Raw genomic sequence first — 16,224 nt, 5'->3', positions numbered from 1 at the left:
TACCAGGCTCCTCCATCCATGGGATTTTCCAGGCAAGAGTACTGGAATGGGGTGCCATTGCCTTCTACTAGAAACTACCTACTGGAAAAACCGCTCACACAGAGGAAAAAGGTCAAATTAGAAAGTTATCACTTACAACATTTCATCTGCACTCATGTGGAACAACTGATGCTTTGCCAAGCCCTTTCCTACCTATTTTCTCATTTCCCCTAAAGCAGCCATGAAGGAATTAAGAGTGGGAATTCCTACCTCCATTTTATAAAGACAAGGTTTGATGTCTGTCCATGGACACATGTGAGTAACAAGGACCAGAGTCTCTCAGCTCCCAGCGCAGGGTTCTTACCACTACACATTGTGACCCCATTGCTACATGGGCTGAGTTAATGCAAGTGGTCTGAACTCCATGAGATTTAAAACAGACGCTGGTTGGATAAGATGTGGGTGCTGTAAAACCTAGTCAGGAGAGCAGATAAAGGCTGCCCAGAAAATGTCCTCCGCCGAGTGAAACACAATCCAGAGCCCAGCTGGGAATTCCATTGCCTCCTTGGGTTTTGGAATTGTTTATTTTTATTCCTTGGCTCAAATCTTTCATTCCTGTCCTTGTCTCTTCTCATCTCACTCCTTTTTCTCTCTCTCTCCTCCTAGCAGCCAGTACCCCTCTCTGTACATACGCATGTCTCGGCATCTAATACCACTCTCTAAAAATAGCTCTGACAAGCTTAGTCTCCTGCAGGTGACACAACTTAAAATTGATACCAAAAGACCAGACCATATCATGATCAGCCTTTGATTCATTTACCCTGTGTACTAAAGACCCTGAAATAAAATAAACACAGTTCACAGGGGAAAAAAATTAATGCAAAATGAGACTCTTTCAAGTGGCATTTTCCAGCCCAGTTTTTTGTGGTAGGTTTATGTAATCAGACATAATAGTCTGCACATGTGTGGTTACACTATTTCAGAAATGATTCCCAGCCCACCAGATGACGTCAGAGGGGCCCATGGTGAGCCCCCTGAGTCTGAGGGCGGCTCTCTTCTGCTCAATTAGGAAAGATGCCAAATAGCAGAACTGTCAGCCCAACTTCCTGCCCAGTCACGTAGAGTTTCTTCAGTTCTCGTTCTGAGTGTGCCCGCAGTCTCCTCCCCACACTCTTTTCCTTCATCATGTTCCTCTCATCCACTTACACACAGAGCAAAACTTTTCCTGGAAAGACCTATATTCCAGCTCAAAAAGTTCCAGGCAATGTATACATGCCTACGCACTTGAACAAATCCCCCTCCCCCAACAAAGAACAACTTAATTCATTTGGAATCCATTTTTGAGAAGAGAATTCTCCATCATACTGTCTTGGATTTTTCTAAGCAGGCACCTAGCAAGTCAGCCATGAATATAAGAATAATAATTAGTATAAGCACAAGAAGGGAAAAATCCTTCTGCTCTGGAAACTTTCTAAAAAACAGACAAAGGTGCCTAGAGTATGTTTAATAGGGTCAGCTTTGACCTCCTACTTCCCTCCCAGAGAGGAACTTGACAAATATTATAGAAATTCAGAGGATATTTTGCCAAAGGAAGGTAGAAAATAAAGAATTCTTACTTGGAAGAGGCCTTGAAAGTCACCAAGACAGTTACCACCTGGTACTTAACCCTCTTCCACAACATCCTGACCAAGTATTAATACTTAGCCAAACCATGCCTGCATGCTCCAATGATAGGGAATCCTTGGCTTCCATAGGCAATAGACCCCTTCTTTGGACAGCACTGACTGTAAAAAAGGCCCCTCCAATGTTGAAGTAAAATGTTTCTACTCAGGATTCTACCCTACTCCCTTTAGATCATTCAGAATGAAGCCAATATCTCAGAGATGACAGCATGTCTCTAACTATTACTTACCATCAAACCTTCTCTTTAATAGGTTAAGAATTCCTAATTTTTTTCAACCATTCCTCATCTGATGAAACAGCTGGTACCCTCTTGTTTCCTTCCAGTCTGGCCATTGTCATGTACAATTTCACCAATGTAGAACTGAAAAGCTCTCAGTATTTTCATTGCAGATGCCATACCTCAATTAGTATAGGCGAGGATTACACTAATATACAATGCCCACCTTTCCTTCCTTCCGTCCCCATGTATTTTAATCCCAACAACAGAAACAAAAAAGAAAATCCTCACTGTCATCCAATCACAGTTTTCTTAGTTAGTTCTGAGCCAGTAGTTCTACTGGAGCATCTCATGACCTCTAAAAGCCTAGGAAATCACCCCTGATCCAAAGAACAGCCTCCTTTTCCAGACTGCCCTCTTGTCCCAGCTTGCTGTCACCGCTGCTGAGATAGCGGACGATTGATCTGAGAAATCAAGTTGGATTGCTGTCCCAAATCTACACTCGGTTCTCCTTGTGTCTGTCTGATCGATTTCACTCTGTGCGACATAGCTTGTCGCTATGAATTTTCATGCTAGTCAGGAGCCGCCAGTGCACCCAAGAACAAGTAGAAGATGGTCTGCACCCCTCCCCACCCCTTCAACCTCGCCAGACTCTGTGTTAATTTTTTTTAAATCATCTTTAGATTGGAGAAAGGTGTTTTGTTAAAGACCACAGACCAGGATGCAGGGGATTCCGGTTACCGGCCCTTCCCCATCAGGTTCTCAGGTCCCTGCTTGTGGCGACATCTCCTACCACTGTACAAGGTGTCACCTGTTTGGCAGCCCCTCTCAGCTGAAAGCATGTGGCCGCAGGTGCCATGCAAACACTGATTGTGTGTGACAGCCCTAGACGCCAGCTGCCTGCATGAAGCCTGCCCAATCGCCACTTTTTTTGAGGGTAGAATGCTGCCGATGGCATGACTGATACAGAAACAAGAAACTAGGTGACCGTAAAGCTAAGATAAGTCCCACTAAGTGGCATTCTGAGCCCTATGGCTTTGAAATAATTGGCAGTGATAGAATAGAAACAAAGGGTGGGGGGAGCCTTGTTTTCTTACACTGATGCCCTGCGGACTGTACATCTGACTGGCTGCGAGTCCGTCACTGTATCCTCCTGTCTGGCTGATAACATGGCGAAGGGTATCCACCTAAACGGATGAACAACAACAGAGAGGAGATTAGTCAGAGAGATGCAGGTAAGTGACACAGGTCATCAGCACACAGGCTACCGTTTGGGCACACCAAATTAACGCAACCATTGGAGATATTCTTCCTGGGAAAGGAACCATTAGGAGGCTGGGCCTCCACTCTCTGCCAAATCCATTATCCTTTCTGAGCTTAGTAAGCAAGACAGAAAAACGGTCAAAGAAAGCTGGGTTTCCCAACAATGAAACTACTGTTGCATAAGACATCAGGGTTTGGGTGATGGAGTGGGTGAGTGGGGAGGCTGAAAGATTTTTCCCTTCCTTCCAGATCGTCCTATACAACTTCTTTGCTCAGGAGCTTATAAAAGTCAAGGTTCTGTTTAGAAGGGCCAGCCAGCCGCCTCACAGAGAGAAGAGTGTGTGACTAATGCTGTCTTTTTGAGGACTTAAATAATGGCCGGTTGTCTAGTCTTTTGGACAAAGCCTGACTATGTATCTTCAAACTTGGTGCCAGGCAATGTTTCCAAAGCAAGGGGCTGAATCGCCAGCCAGCTGGTGTATTCCAGGCACATAATGCTTCTTGTTCCTCACGCAGGTGGGACCCTGGGTGGGCGTGGGTCAGAATCGTCCTAGCGACCCTGACCCAGAGCACACAACTTCACCCCGTCACGTCAGGCTGTGTGCTCACACAGAAGGATGGCTTCTGAGTTGTCATGAAGGCAAGCTGCTGACTAAGGCGTGCTGAGGGCTTACGCCACACGACTTGAGTTTTGTTTCCCAGCATGGACCAGACTTGTCACCAGAAACTCAAGTCCCTTGACCTCAAGGATGACTACAAAGATGAGTTTAGTCAACCTGACTGGGTATCTTTAAAGGTTAAAATGAAACCCTGAAATACTTAGGTATGCGCCTAGTGATTAATGACCTCCATATTGGGCAAACGTTGAGTGTGGAAAAACCAACAAACCAGAAAGAAACCTGGAAAGCAAGCCGACAGAGTGAACTCCTTCCTTTCCCTTTTGTGAGCAAAGAATACACTGGGTCCACTTGCCTCAGTCACCTCACCCTGCACTTGCTCCTTTCCTGCCTTCCTCGTATGACTGACAAGCCAGAGCCAAATGCATTCACAAAGTGTGGACAAGATTCCCCACGACAGTGGTTGTCTTTGTTTTGGTTTGGTTGTTGGTAAGGTTTGGTCTCTACATCTCTCTCTGTCTCTTTCTGTCTGGACAGAAGCAGGAAGTGCCAGTCCGACTGACGGCTCCTGGACTCTAAGGCATTCACCTGGCGGCACATTGGCTGGGTCCCTACCTGTGATTGCACGTTGGCTCCAACCTGGGCCCCTTGGTAAGAATCCCCATTGAGTGACTGCACGCTCATGAACAAATCTCCAGAGTTTGACATGTTAAAAGAACTGGAAGAACCTGGAAAGGAAAGAGTGAGGCACCTGAATCACAGAAAGGAAAAGGCTCAACCCCCGCAACTAACAGCCAAGAGGAAGAATGACATGCAAAGCAACCCCCCCAAACAAAACTAAAATCAAAACAATATCAACAGAGTCTGGTTAGTAGCATGAAGAACAGAGCAAGCAATAAAGGGTGCATATCGTTCATGTTATGTAAAGCCCACATCTCCCTGCAAGTTGCCTGTAGGACTGCTTCCCCTTAGCAACTTTAAGCTGAGAAAGGAAACATGTATTCTTCTCAACTTGGTCTGTTTGAACTGGAGACAGCCTCCAGCCCCTGGATCTCTCTTTCATGCCTCTAAAATTCTGGGACTGGCTGGGGGACCATGAGCTGGAGACTATGGGCTGGTCAATGATACTTCTGCCACCATGATGGAGCACCTGAGCTGTCAGCTAGATTCTAAATAAACTACTGCTACAACCATCTACCCTCATGTGGGGAGCAGCACCTGGGGGTGGGAGGGCACGAAGGCAACGCTGCACAGTAGGGCTGGCTCTGGGATACAAGTCACTGACATTCCTGATTTTCTAGAAAGAAGATGATGTCCCCTTCTGGGTGGCAAACAGCCTAAGAGAGCCACGAAGACTGCAAAAATAAATGAGAATAATATGCTCTTCTTGCCACCTGCCGTTTTAGAGGAAGATGAGACAGAAATTGAACCAGGAATTCTCAGGCATGCATGAAATATGAAATCATAATAATAATGATCAAGTGGGTCTCCAGAAGAGCATTTAACCATCTGTTTTCACCTCCTAGAGATGATGTTTTCTCCCAGACTCAGCCTGTAGGCACCACCCGGGTTCCACTGGTTCTACTATGGTAAACCTAGTCCCCCCGCCTCAACCTAAACACAAGGCCGTGGAAAAACTTATTATTATTCTGAAGTCATCGTGCAGCTCAGCGCATTAGGAAAGAAAGCTCGACGTGCAAGGTTTGGTTAAAACATGACATTAGCCTGGAAAAGGAGAGACCTCAGGGACCCAGGTCAGTTCCACCCTATTTTTTCCATCCCTTTAGTGCTCAAATTGCACTCCTGCCCTTGAGTTCTGAGACCACCATCATCCGTGTGGAATCACACAACAATGATTCATGCCCCAGCTCTGACTCTTTCTTTTCTCCGAAGATGAGGATCTGTGCTGTCCTAGAGAGCTGCCTCACCTCACATGAAGAGCTGCAGCTAAGCAGAACAGGAGGGTTTTTTTGTTTATTTGTTCCATGGAAGGACCATTTAGCAGTGATTTCTAAACTCTGCCACTTTCCTTAACTCTTTATGGTACCCTCCTCCTTCCAAGGCAAGAGTCATTTAGTGACCAGATGATTTACTTGAGGACAATTTACCTGGGGAAAACCTCAAGTTAAGAAACACCTCCTTCCTGCTTTGTTCTTTGGGGTGTTAATCCATACGCAAGCAACCAGCTCAGTATTAATATTCTGCTATGTGGACAGATCCTCTACTCTTACTTCCTTCTCCTGTGAAAAAGGAGCTGCTTTGAAGGGTAGGGGACAAGGCAAGCACCATCCAAAGAACTATGCCATTCTCATGGCTCTGCAACATGTCTTGTGTATGTCATGTGGCACACACTTCTAGGTTTAGTTTATCTGAAACGAACTAGAAAAGTGGGGTCTTAGGCAAAATAAGTACAAGATCTGATCAGGTATGGTTTACATCCAGTCAGTGGGTGGAGGCTTTGGTGTGGACTTTCCTTCCATTAATGTGGTGCAAATCTGACAAACAGTCCTCCCTAACATGTAGGTGAAGTAGTGCATAGCACAGATCACATTCTTATGTTAAGATATATAATATATGATCTATAGTTACATCCCTCTCACATCTTTCTTTCAACCACAGCAACATAATCTAAATAGTATTTAATAGCTTTATAGTATTACAACATATGCTCACATGTAGATGTCATCAGAGTCAGGACCCAGCAGCTCTAAGAACCCAAATTATAGTTGTTGATATGAATCAGATTTTTTCCCCTGAGAGTATTCAGTTTGAAGCTCAGGTATTCTATTTCTCTCCCAACCAAATACCATGTAATAAACATACACTCTATATGCTTGGTTGACTCTTTATTGGAAATTAGCACACAGACTGAGAAATGGAAGAAAGCCCCAAAGGGCTATGTTGATGCCAAGGAACATGGCATCCATAGAACCATGAAGGCACGGAATGTGCCATTTACAAGACAGACACTGCAATTGACACAGATGATTTAAAAAAATATATGTGCATAGATAAATTGTAAATATGTCTGGCTGCCTAATGTACATAGAGACAAATATGCGCATATCAATGTACTTCATGTACAAATGCATTTGAATCAGAGCAGTAATTGCAGGAGGAGTCCCTGTGCTTTTGGACATCCTGTTTCAGCATTTCATTGTCTCTGCACATCCGTGTACAACAGCGCCATGGTTTCTGCTTCTCTGATAAGTATCTAGAGGCAGTGATGGCACTGAGGGAAGAGACTAGGTGCCATGAATACTGCAATAAAGCAGACACAAGTCCACACAAAAATCTAAATAATGATGGGAAGACACATTCTTCATCTGGCACTGGAAGTTGGGAAGAACTTATACTAGATTGGATAACCTCCTGGAATAGGAAGTGGGCTCTCTCAGAGGTGCTGTGAAATTCTCAAAGAACTAACACAGAATTACCTGGCTTGCTGAGAATGTCAGTCTGAACCCTTACCTGCCGGTGGCTATAAAGTAATGGCAAAGACTAGAAGCACAGTTTAAGACATGTTTACCATTTAAATGGTTCTGAATTTGGCTTGGGGAGGGAGGCAAGTGGGTCATTTACTTTGTAATCTAGACATTGGGGGCATATACAAAACTAAATTTGAACTCAATTAAACAGAGAAGTAATAGATCACCTATGGATTTTGATGCATTTGCTCACTCAAACACAACGTGGAGATGTGTTAACATCCATTTTCATAAGACAATTTCCTGAACACACTATTTTTACTCTAAAGAGTTTCCAGAATTAAATTTCTTCAGAAAACAAAAACAAAAACTCAGCTAAACTCAAAATCCAAAAAAAAAAAGTATAATAATCATAAAATCTAAACCCAGAGTTTAGATTTTAAATAAATAAATCTAAAGCAGAGTTTCTTGACCTTGGCACTGTTTACATTTTCGATCCGATAATTCTTCGTTGCGGAGGAATATCTTATGTATTATAAGATGGTCAAACAGGTGCCAGGAACACCTACCCCAGATGACTGTGACAGCCAAAAATGTCAAGTTTACCCCAACTGAGAACCAATGACCTAAAACAAAAATGAATTTCCTTTTCCTTCCTAAGGAACTCAAGGCATTTAAAAATATTAGTTCATTATAACTCAGAGCATTTTTAGGAAGCAGACGAATGGCAAGTATTGCTTTAAGTTCTGCAGTCTAGACATCAAAGCCTCACATATTAGATAGCCAGTCTGATCAGACTGGACTCCCATACTATTTGAAGGCTGGAAGACAGAGCGTGTTTGCTCAATGTAAGCTCAACTCTATCATGCTCATTTCTCTATTTTCTATGATTTTCCCCTCTCAAAACCAAATAATCATTGTTACTTTCTACTCAGCGCAAAGTACAAGAGGGAATGTTTATTTAGTCCAGTATGAAATCCCTTTAGTAGTTGTACATGTCCAGAGCTCCAATTCCAGGAGGCTATGTTTTCATCTTCCACTTAGAAATTAAGGGTAGAAACATGGGAAGAAGGAACACAGCAGAAAACATCAATGGAATAAATTCTTTCAATTGGTTTTAAAAAACAAAACCATGCAGGTATCTGTAGATTTAGTGCAAGTGTCAGTAAACTTCTCTGGCTGTGTCACCTCCTCTCCAGCCATGTGTACCATGTATCAACTCCTGTTAGGAAGCCAGCGTCCAGAGATTTTAATATGATAATCTTCCACCAATCCCTCAGAACACCAAACTTCCTTTCAGGAGTACAATAAGAATATACCAAAGAGTTTAGAGCTTGCCACTATAGTGTTGGAGGAAGAGCTGTCACAGCTGAATCTCCTGTTTTCCTTGACACACACACACACAAAGCTAAGCAAAATAATTTAATCTATGGGTTCTGAGCCTCAAAAAAACAGGGACTGCTGAGCTAAGCAAAGATTCTGATAAGATATCAATGTTGATACCATGCTACAGAAAATATCTATAACCCACAAGCCAATTTCTTTCTTCTTGGATATTAAAAAGTTCTCCAACTCTTCCCAGTAGATAATCTAGCCTTCCTAAAAGGGCCTTATTTTTCTGAGATATTAACTCTTGCTTTCATCATTCCATCAAAAATAAGAAATTGAAAAGGCATCACTTTAGTTCACTCCAGAAGAATTATGGATCCAGGGTTATAACTCGTGCTTCAATTGGTCCCCATTTTTTTTTTTCAAAACAATTAATTTTCTTGTCTTCTTTCTATTCTTCATCCTTGTTCCATCCATTTTGCCCAGCTCTGCTGGCATAAAATATGAAGTATTCCAAGTATCTCTAAATGCTTGCTAATTCCTCACAGGACTTAGCCCTGTGTGACTTTTATGAATCACGCCTAAGGAAATAGGAGGCTGGGCATATAACAACAATCAGGAATATTTAGAAGTGGCCTAAATAAAGATGGTGAAATACTGCTCTCCACACAAAAGCCTCTATAAGGAAGAAGATTTACTTGCAAAATATCTTGCAGTAGAAATAAGTATTTATATTTAGTAAAGCTTCTGGGAAAAACTCCTGCTTCGATACTGAGGATATAAAAAGTTTCCAGGTTTCAGAACTCTGGACTTCAAACTCAAAAGAAATATATTTTCACTTACTACCCTCTTATGTAAAACTTGCTATATTAGTTATCATTTACTCTTTGACATCATTACCAAGGAGCTGGTATACAACATTATCAACACACTATGTGAAAAGGTGAAAGTTCTCCCTTTATCTGAGTAGAGATTTGGGTTGTGTTAAGAGCAAAGAAAAACCCATTTATAACTTTTCTTGTTAAAACAGTTATCTTTTAAAATTCATGCTATTGCACATATACAATAGTATTTTCTTTTGTCTCTATTTTAGAAAAATACAAAGGGATTTCTCTGCATATTACTTCCAACAACTTAGGCACCACTGGAAAGCTTAGCTCAAATTTTCCATAATAATTTACTTTGTGCTCAGAATAGTCACATGAAGGTTAAGCCACCAGAAAAATTCCTCAGAAAACTGTAATCATAGACTGACATTCCAGGAGAGCCAACATAATTCTTAAACACAGACGAGGGGGTTAAAATGCTTACTTTTCTCTTTTTAAGTGCTTTAGGAAAGAATAAAGAAGTTACGGACTTAGTAATGAAGGGAGTCCATGGGGCCCTTCTAAGGACTAGTCATAAATCATGCTAAGCCATCTGCGAGGCAGATATATCAGGGACAGGAAAAAGTCATTTTGATATCTGTTTTGCATTATGATAACCTTTGCAAGAGTGTTGAGTGTGTTTTTGCTAATGTTGACAGAATAAAACTTCTTCCACAAAGACAGAAAATGTCTGCCTAGCAGTGCAATTCAACTGGTGCTGTTGGGTCTGAAATGCTTAATAATTGACCAGATGGGAAAGAAGGAAACTCTCTGGTTACTGAACCTGTTAGCCTTGATCCTTTGTCAATAAAACCTTGATGAGAAAAGAAGGAAATACACACTCACACACAAAACCTCAAAGAGCAAATATGCTCCCTATGGTTACCTAATCTGGAGTGCTGGATAAAGTAAAACTGGATTGAATTCTGCTTGTCTTTTACCATGTCCATGTTTACAAAGCCCTGGCCATTCTTCTTGCATGATTCCATTTAAACAAAAGAAGTCTGTGACGGTATAGCCCTGTGACTTGGAGAACCTTATGATAACAAATTAGAAGTGTCCAGAAGCTGACAGAAAACATTAGTGTGTGGAGCCTTACATGTCTCCAATAACAATCTACCATAAGGCAGAAAGATAGCTTATTTTAGTGGGCAAACAAGCTGGGAGGTCAAAGATACCACATACCTCCCCAAATGTTAGAAATTAGATTGAAAAATCATATTATGATCTAACACATTTAAATTTGTGACCTTTTAAAGTCGAAGGCATCAATTTTCTTAAACGTGCACCCCATAGCCAAAATCCATGCATCTGATTCACTATGGGGAGAAATATTATAATCTGCTTTTTATTAATATTATTAATACATAATTATATAATAAGAACTATTTCTGGTTTTCCCTTTAAAAAAGCACCAACATGGATACCTTCCACAAATACCAAGAGTACAAACACCAAGGTTATATTTTAGGTATTATAGATGATTTTTTTTTCACATGTGGAACTTAAGAACTGGCACACTCCTAAAATATATTATGTTAGCCTTAACTCTGAAATTAGTGATACAATGCACATTTACTAAAATAAAATCAGGAGCATAGCACATGACAGATACCATAATAGGAAAATTGGAATCTGGATCATTTGAATTAATGACTGGCAATTTTCTTTGTAGTTTATATAAAGAAAACCAACACAATAAAACAGTAAAGAAGAACAACAATAAACAATTGATAGCAATAATCATAGTTGGCTCTGCAGACCAGAACATTCTAATGAGATGTTTAAAGAAGAGTGGATACTCCTGCATAGAATTTATGGTAGTAAATGACTCAGACATCGTGTGATGGGAACAGCAAAATAGATATATGAGACAAACTAAATGTGTGAACCCCAAGAGACTGTCGCAAAGTATTAAGTCAAGTTTACTTATTAAAATCTCTGAAAGGAGAATTTAGAGGTCTCCTCATCAAAACCAATCAATTTACCTCTGTCCAACTTAAATAGACACATGACTGCAAACCCTCAGCCAAGTCTGTCTTATACACAGCAAAACACATTGCCTTTTGAAAATAAAAAGAAAAACCCAAAGTAGTATCAATGATAAAAAAGACAATCAAACACATAAATCAACCCATCCAAAACAAGAAAATCCCAATGTTGGGAAGGCACACATAAAGATGGAGAACCATTCCCCCAAATCAAAGAGAACACTAACCAGCTGAGTTGGGAGTTGAGGGTGAGTTAGCTTGGCTTCCATGGGCTGACACATTGGTAGCAGTGACAGCTGTTTTGGCAGCATAAATATTGGCTTCCTCTTGAAATTTACCTATGTTCTTCTTGTACCGGATTCGTTTATTTCCAAACCAGTTTGATACCTAGAGAGATTTAAGAGAAGGTGAGAAATTTACCATTTCCTCCTGCATAAACATCACAGAAGAAAGAGCTTATGAGAGAGTTGAAGACATGGGCTTCACTGGTCTTATCCTAGCTCTGATTTCTCAATATCAATGATAAGACCTGAAGAAAGTGCTTGCAGAGGAACAATTATATAAAATGAGATTCTCTTGCTTAATATAACACAATCTAAGAAAACCATTGTGACAAAGATTTTTCTATGGAGGAGCTGCTCATTTAACTAGGACCATTTTACTTTAGGGCAAGCATTTTAAATCTGCTTACCTCGTAAATATATGACTAAAAAAACTTAGCATTTCAGGAGAAATGCCTGTTACTTACCAATGCTAAAGCTGACTCTAGGCAATCAAAATACACAGACCTTTAAATATCCATATAAATCTAGATCAACATATGGATGCTTTCATGGATGGATTAATTTCCCATTTTTATTAGTTAAGTAACTTTAATATGGACTAGGTTCTTAGCTGCACTGTACTACTACTGACCTTAGGATCAATATAATTCAATCCAATAAATTTCACTAAGTATTTTGTGTAAAGCTTGGTGTTATCTACATAAGGAAAATCTGAAGCATAGCACTGATTATTCCTTTGCATTTCAGGCTTTAAATGTTAATGCCAAAACACAAAATAAACCTAATTTACTTTCATTTGTTAATTTATTTTCTTCACATGGCTCACAGTGGCTGTCCTGGCTTGATTCTTACCCGTTCCCTTTACACCAAGACCTCTGCCAGAGACAAGTGGAAACACAGTGAAATTCAAGTTTTATTCCCATGATTCCTGCTTTAGGAAGAGTTTCATACTCCATATTCCAGATGTGACTTCAAACTAAAATGTTATGATTTTATACAATTACAAAACAAACCATGAATTTGATGAGGAAAGGAAAAGTTGGTAACACATGTACCGTAGCTTTACATGTAACTTAATTTATCCCAACAATGGCAGATAAAGAAAACTCTTGCAAAACTACACTTATTTTTTAAGTGCATTAGCTAAATTTTAAATCTTATAGGGCTATCCCCTAATAGATCTAAATGCTTATTCTATAGCAGAAATGACAAGCCTCTGTTGTAAAAATCAAACCATATCATTGAAATATTAGTAAACAAGAGAAAATAAATTCAGAAAAAGGTTCATTTATTGTAAATGCTGGTGCCTACAGTAAGGGTCAAACTAGGAGAGAAAGACACTTCTGAGTCCATTTAAGGACTGCTGCCTATCTAATTTCATTCTCAAACTCATATGTTTTTCTTGATGTAATTTTCACTATTCATAGGAATCAATCATAATCATGGTTGGGTTTTTACTTTTAAGTGGAACAGAAAGGAAGAGAGGTAGGGAGAATTTTTTTTCGGAGGCAACTGGATGAGCTGGAAGAAAGTGGGAAAGATGAAGATAGTTTGGAATGACTTTTGAGGAGGAAAGGAAATGCTTGTGGTCAGTTACATGAGAGAAAGTGAGAAGGAAAAGGGGGGAAAACGGACCATTCCTAGATGATTACCTCTACAGGAGAACAGATCCTCATATACAGGGAAGATGCTGGGTCAATTCAGGCATTTCCTACATGACCACTAGGGGGATATCATATGCCCTCAACAATGTATAGAAACAGTGCTTTCGATAATTGATTCATTGTTCAAGAGTCACTGACAAGGGTCTACTATGTGCTGGGTACTAGAGATATATAGATGACTGACAGTCTGAGACAACTAATGCAGAAGGAATCGCAGATTCTCAGGGAGAGGCTTGATTCACATTCTGAACAATCCCGCATGGCTAGAGCCACGGTGAAGTCTGGTGGAAAGTGAGATATATGAGTTTGGTGCTCTAGTAGAGAAGTCTCGTGGGGATATTCTAAGAGAAATATATTTGCAGCTGTGAGCAAGGAGGGCATCACTCCAATTAAGCATGTAGAACAGTGCTTTTCAAAGTTTCAAAGTCAGGGGCTCTTGGACGGCTTATTAAGACAGAGTCCGAGCTTCCTCTTCTCCTTCCCACTCCCCATTCACACGCGTGTGCTCAGTCGTGTCTGACTCTTTGTGACCCACAGACTGCAGCCCGCCAGGCTCCTCTGTTCATGAGGTTTTCCAGGCAAGAATACTGGAGTGCGTTGCCATTTCCTTCTCCAAGGGATCTTCCGAGCCCAAGGATCGAGCCCACATCTCCTGTGTTGGCAGGTGGACTCTTTCCCACTGTGCCACCGGGGAAGGCCCTCCTTCCCAACAGGAATTCTTATTCAGGACTGGGGTGAGACCCAAGAAATTAAAAAACAATAAAGTATAGTTGATTTACAATATTGTGTTAGGGCTAAGTGTGCAGCACAGTGATTCAGATATACCCTTATCTATCTGTATCTATATATATGTACACACATATATCTATATAAACATATGGAGGTTTCTGTGTATGAACATATTTTCACTTGAGAATCAAATTAGTAAGTGAATTAAAAAAATATGTCAGAATATAGTTACTGGGCTAGGACATGATGAGATGGGGCTAAAGAAAGGACAATACTTTCAGGATACGTAGAGATGGGAGACCCTCTAAGAAGACTGAGCAGGAGTGCCCTAAGAGGAAGGAGGAAACTCCAGAGAGAACAATGTCAAGGAAGCCAAAGTAGGAGAATTTCAAGATGGAGGGGTTATTATTAACCCAAAGAAACAAACAAAACAAAAAACCCAAGATAATAGTCAAAGCCATCTACCAGATTTGAGAACAAGGGACAGAGATTTAGTATATCATGTGGTCCAACCAACCATGACTGATAGATGGGGCGACAAAAACCCCTAAAAGAGCAAGTTCCTAAAAGAGCGAGTTCCCTAAAATCCCATGGTTGACTCAGCATGGGTCAACATGCTCCTAGCAAAGGTTCTTTCTATGATACCATACTGTTTCCCACTGAAACTTGTTCAGCAATGGTAAAACAGTCTGGTTATGATTGGGAAGAAGTGATGTAATGGGGAATGTAGAATGATATGGCCTTGGGATGGATGGGGGAAGGACAAAGGTGATGCAAAACATGTATAAATCACTTCCGTGAACAACTATTTGCACCCTGGATTTCCATAATGAAGGATGCAAAGGTTGTTGGAATAGACCAAGATTCCATTTTTTTTTATTCAGATACAATGCAGACTAGATCCTGGAAAATTCATTCTATTTCAGTAGGGATTTGGAATTCCAAGTCCCAGATTTTGAATTCCAACAATATAATGATTTTCAACGTTAATAGCAGAATACCCCATGACTGAAAGTCACTGTTTGTGATGTGGTTCATACCTGGAACTATTCTGCAAAAATGCAGCAAGTATCAAAAAACATCAGCTATCTTTTCTTGTGGACACTGGGTCTAGATTTGGACAAGAATGGTTAGAAACTTAAGATAATACCAGACCACCTGAATTTAGACCACTGATGTTCCACTTTCCTAGGGTTGCCAAGACTAGAAACGACCTTCAGTTGGGTCCAAGAACCTGAGGAAGGTCCAAGTTGAAAAGGATGAGGCAATCGCTTCTAACTTATCTGAAAGGAGGTTTTTGAGACTCCTGCAAAATCACCCACAGTGTGCTGGCAACCTCTTCATTGCAGACCCTCTGTGTGGAGTTCTTTATTCTGACTAGACCCACTTCTGCTTAAGCTAAACACAGGCTGAAGGAATCAGCACTGGCGGGGAGCAGCGGAAGCCAGGCTTCAGTTCAAGAAGTATGCTGCTGCTGCTGCTAAGTTGCTTCAGTCGTGTCTGACTTTGTGCGACCCCATAGATGGCAGCCCACCAGGCTCCACCGTCCCTGGGATTCTCCAGGCAAGAACACTAGAGTGGGTTGCCATTTCCTTCTCCAATGCGTGAAAATGAAAAGTGAAACTGAAGTCGCTCAGTAAGTGTCCGACTCTTCGTGACCCCATGGACTGCAGCCCACCAGGCTCCTCCGTCCATGGGATTTTCCAGGCAAGAGTACTGGAGTGGGGTGCCACTGCCTTCTCCATCAAGAAGTATAGATGCTCACAAAACAGCATCTACTTCTTTTGGAAAATGTTAAGTGAAGTTTCCTGCTAAAGTAGGCCTCTTCTCTCCAGTTCCCCCTCACCCCCACCCTTTTTGTAAACAGCAGCACATCTAATTCTTTGGCACGTGACATAATTCTGAGGAAAACTTTCTCTGAGAGATTTCAGAACTATCACTACTGGTCTCAATTGAGACTGGTGGTGGCATTTGAGGTTCAGATCAAATAAGAAGTATGGATGGATTCTCTGAGTAGACAAAATGTAGATGGGAATTCCCTGGTTCAGTGGTTAGAACTTAGCACTTTTACTGTCAAGGGGCCAGGTTCAATCTCTGCTCGGGGAACTAAGATTCCTCAAGCCACGTGGTGTAGCCAAAAAAAAAAAAAAAGTAGATACATATAAAACTTGCCT

At 41.0% G+C, this 16,224-nt stretch overlaps 1 protein-coding gene across 1 annotated transcript in view; it reads right to left on the bottom strand.

Annotated features, from left to right (window-relative positions):
• Positions 1 to 16,224, bottom strand: part of PBX1 (pre-B-cell leukemia homeobox 1) — a 298,117-nt gene that overhangs the window by 32,850 nt on the left and 249,043 nt on the right. Inside the window, exons 5-7 of the mRNA XM_010851970.1 lie at positions 11,601 to 11,760; positions 4,375 to 4,487; positions 2,977 to 3,066 (exon numbers count right to left, since the gene is read on the bottom strand). Of these exons, the coding sequence (XP_010850272.1) occupies positions 2,977 to 3,066; positions 4,375 to 4,487; positions 11,601 to 11,760 (363 nt within the window). The remainder of the gene's footprint in view (positions 1 to 2,976; positions 3,067 to 4,374; positions 4,488 to 11,600; positions 11,761 to 16,224) is intronic.

Source organism: Bison bison, unplaced genomic scaffold (genome assembly GCF_000754665.1).
Source record: "Bison bison bison isolate TAMUID 2011002044 unplaced genomic scaffold, Bison_UMD1.0 scf7180017864305, whole genome shotgun sequence".
Lineage (NCBI taxonomy): Eukaryota > Metazoa > Chordata > Mammalia > Artiodactyla > Bovidae > Bison > Bison bison.
The sequence above is the reverse complement of the archived record's forward strand: the minus strand, read 5'-3'. Positions and strand labels throughout refer to the sequence as shown.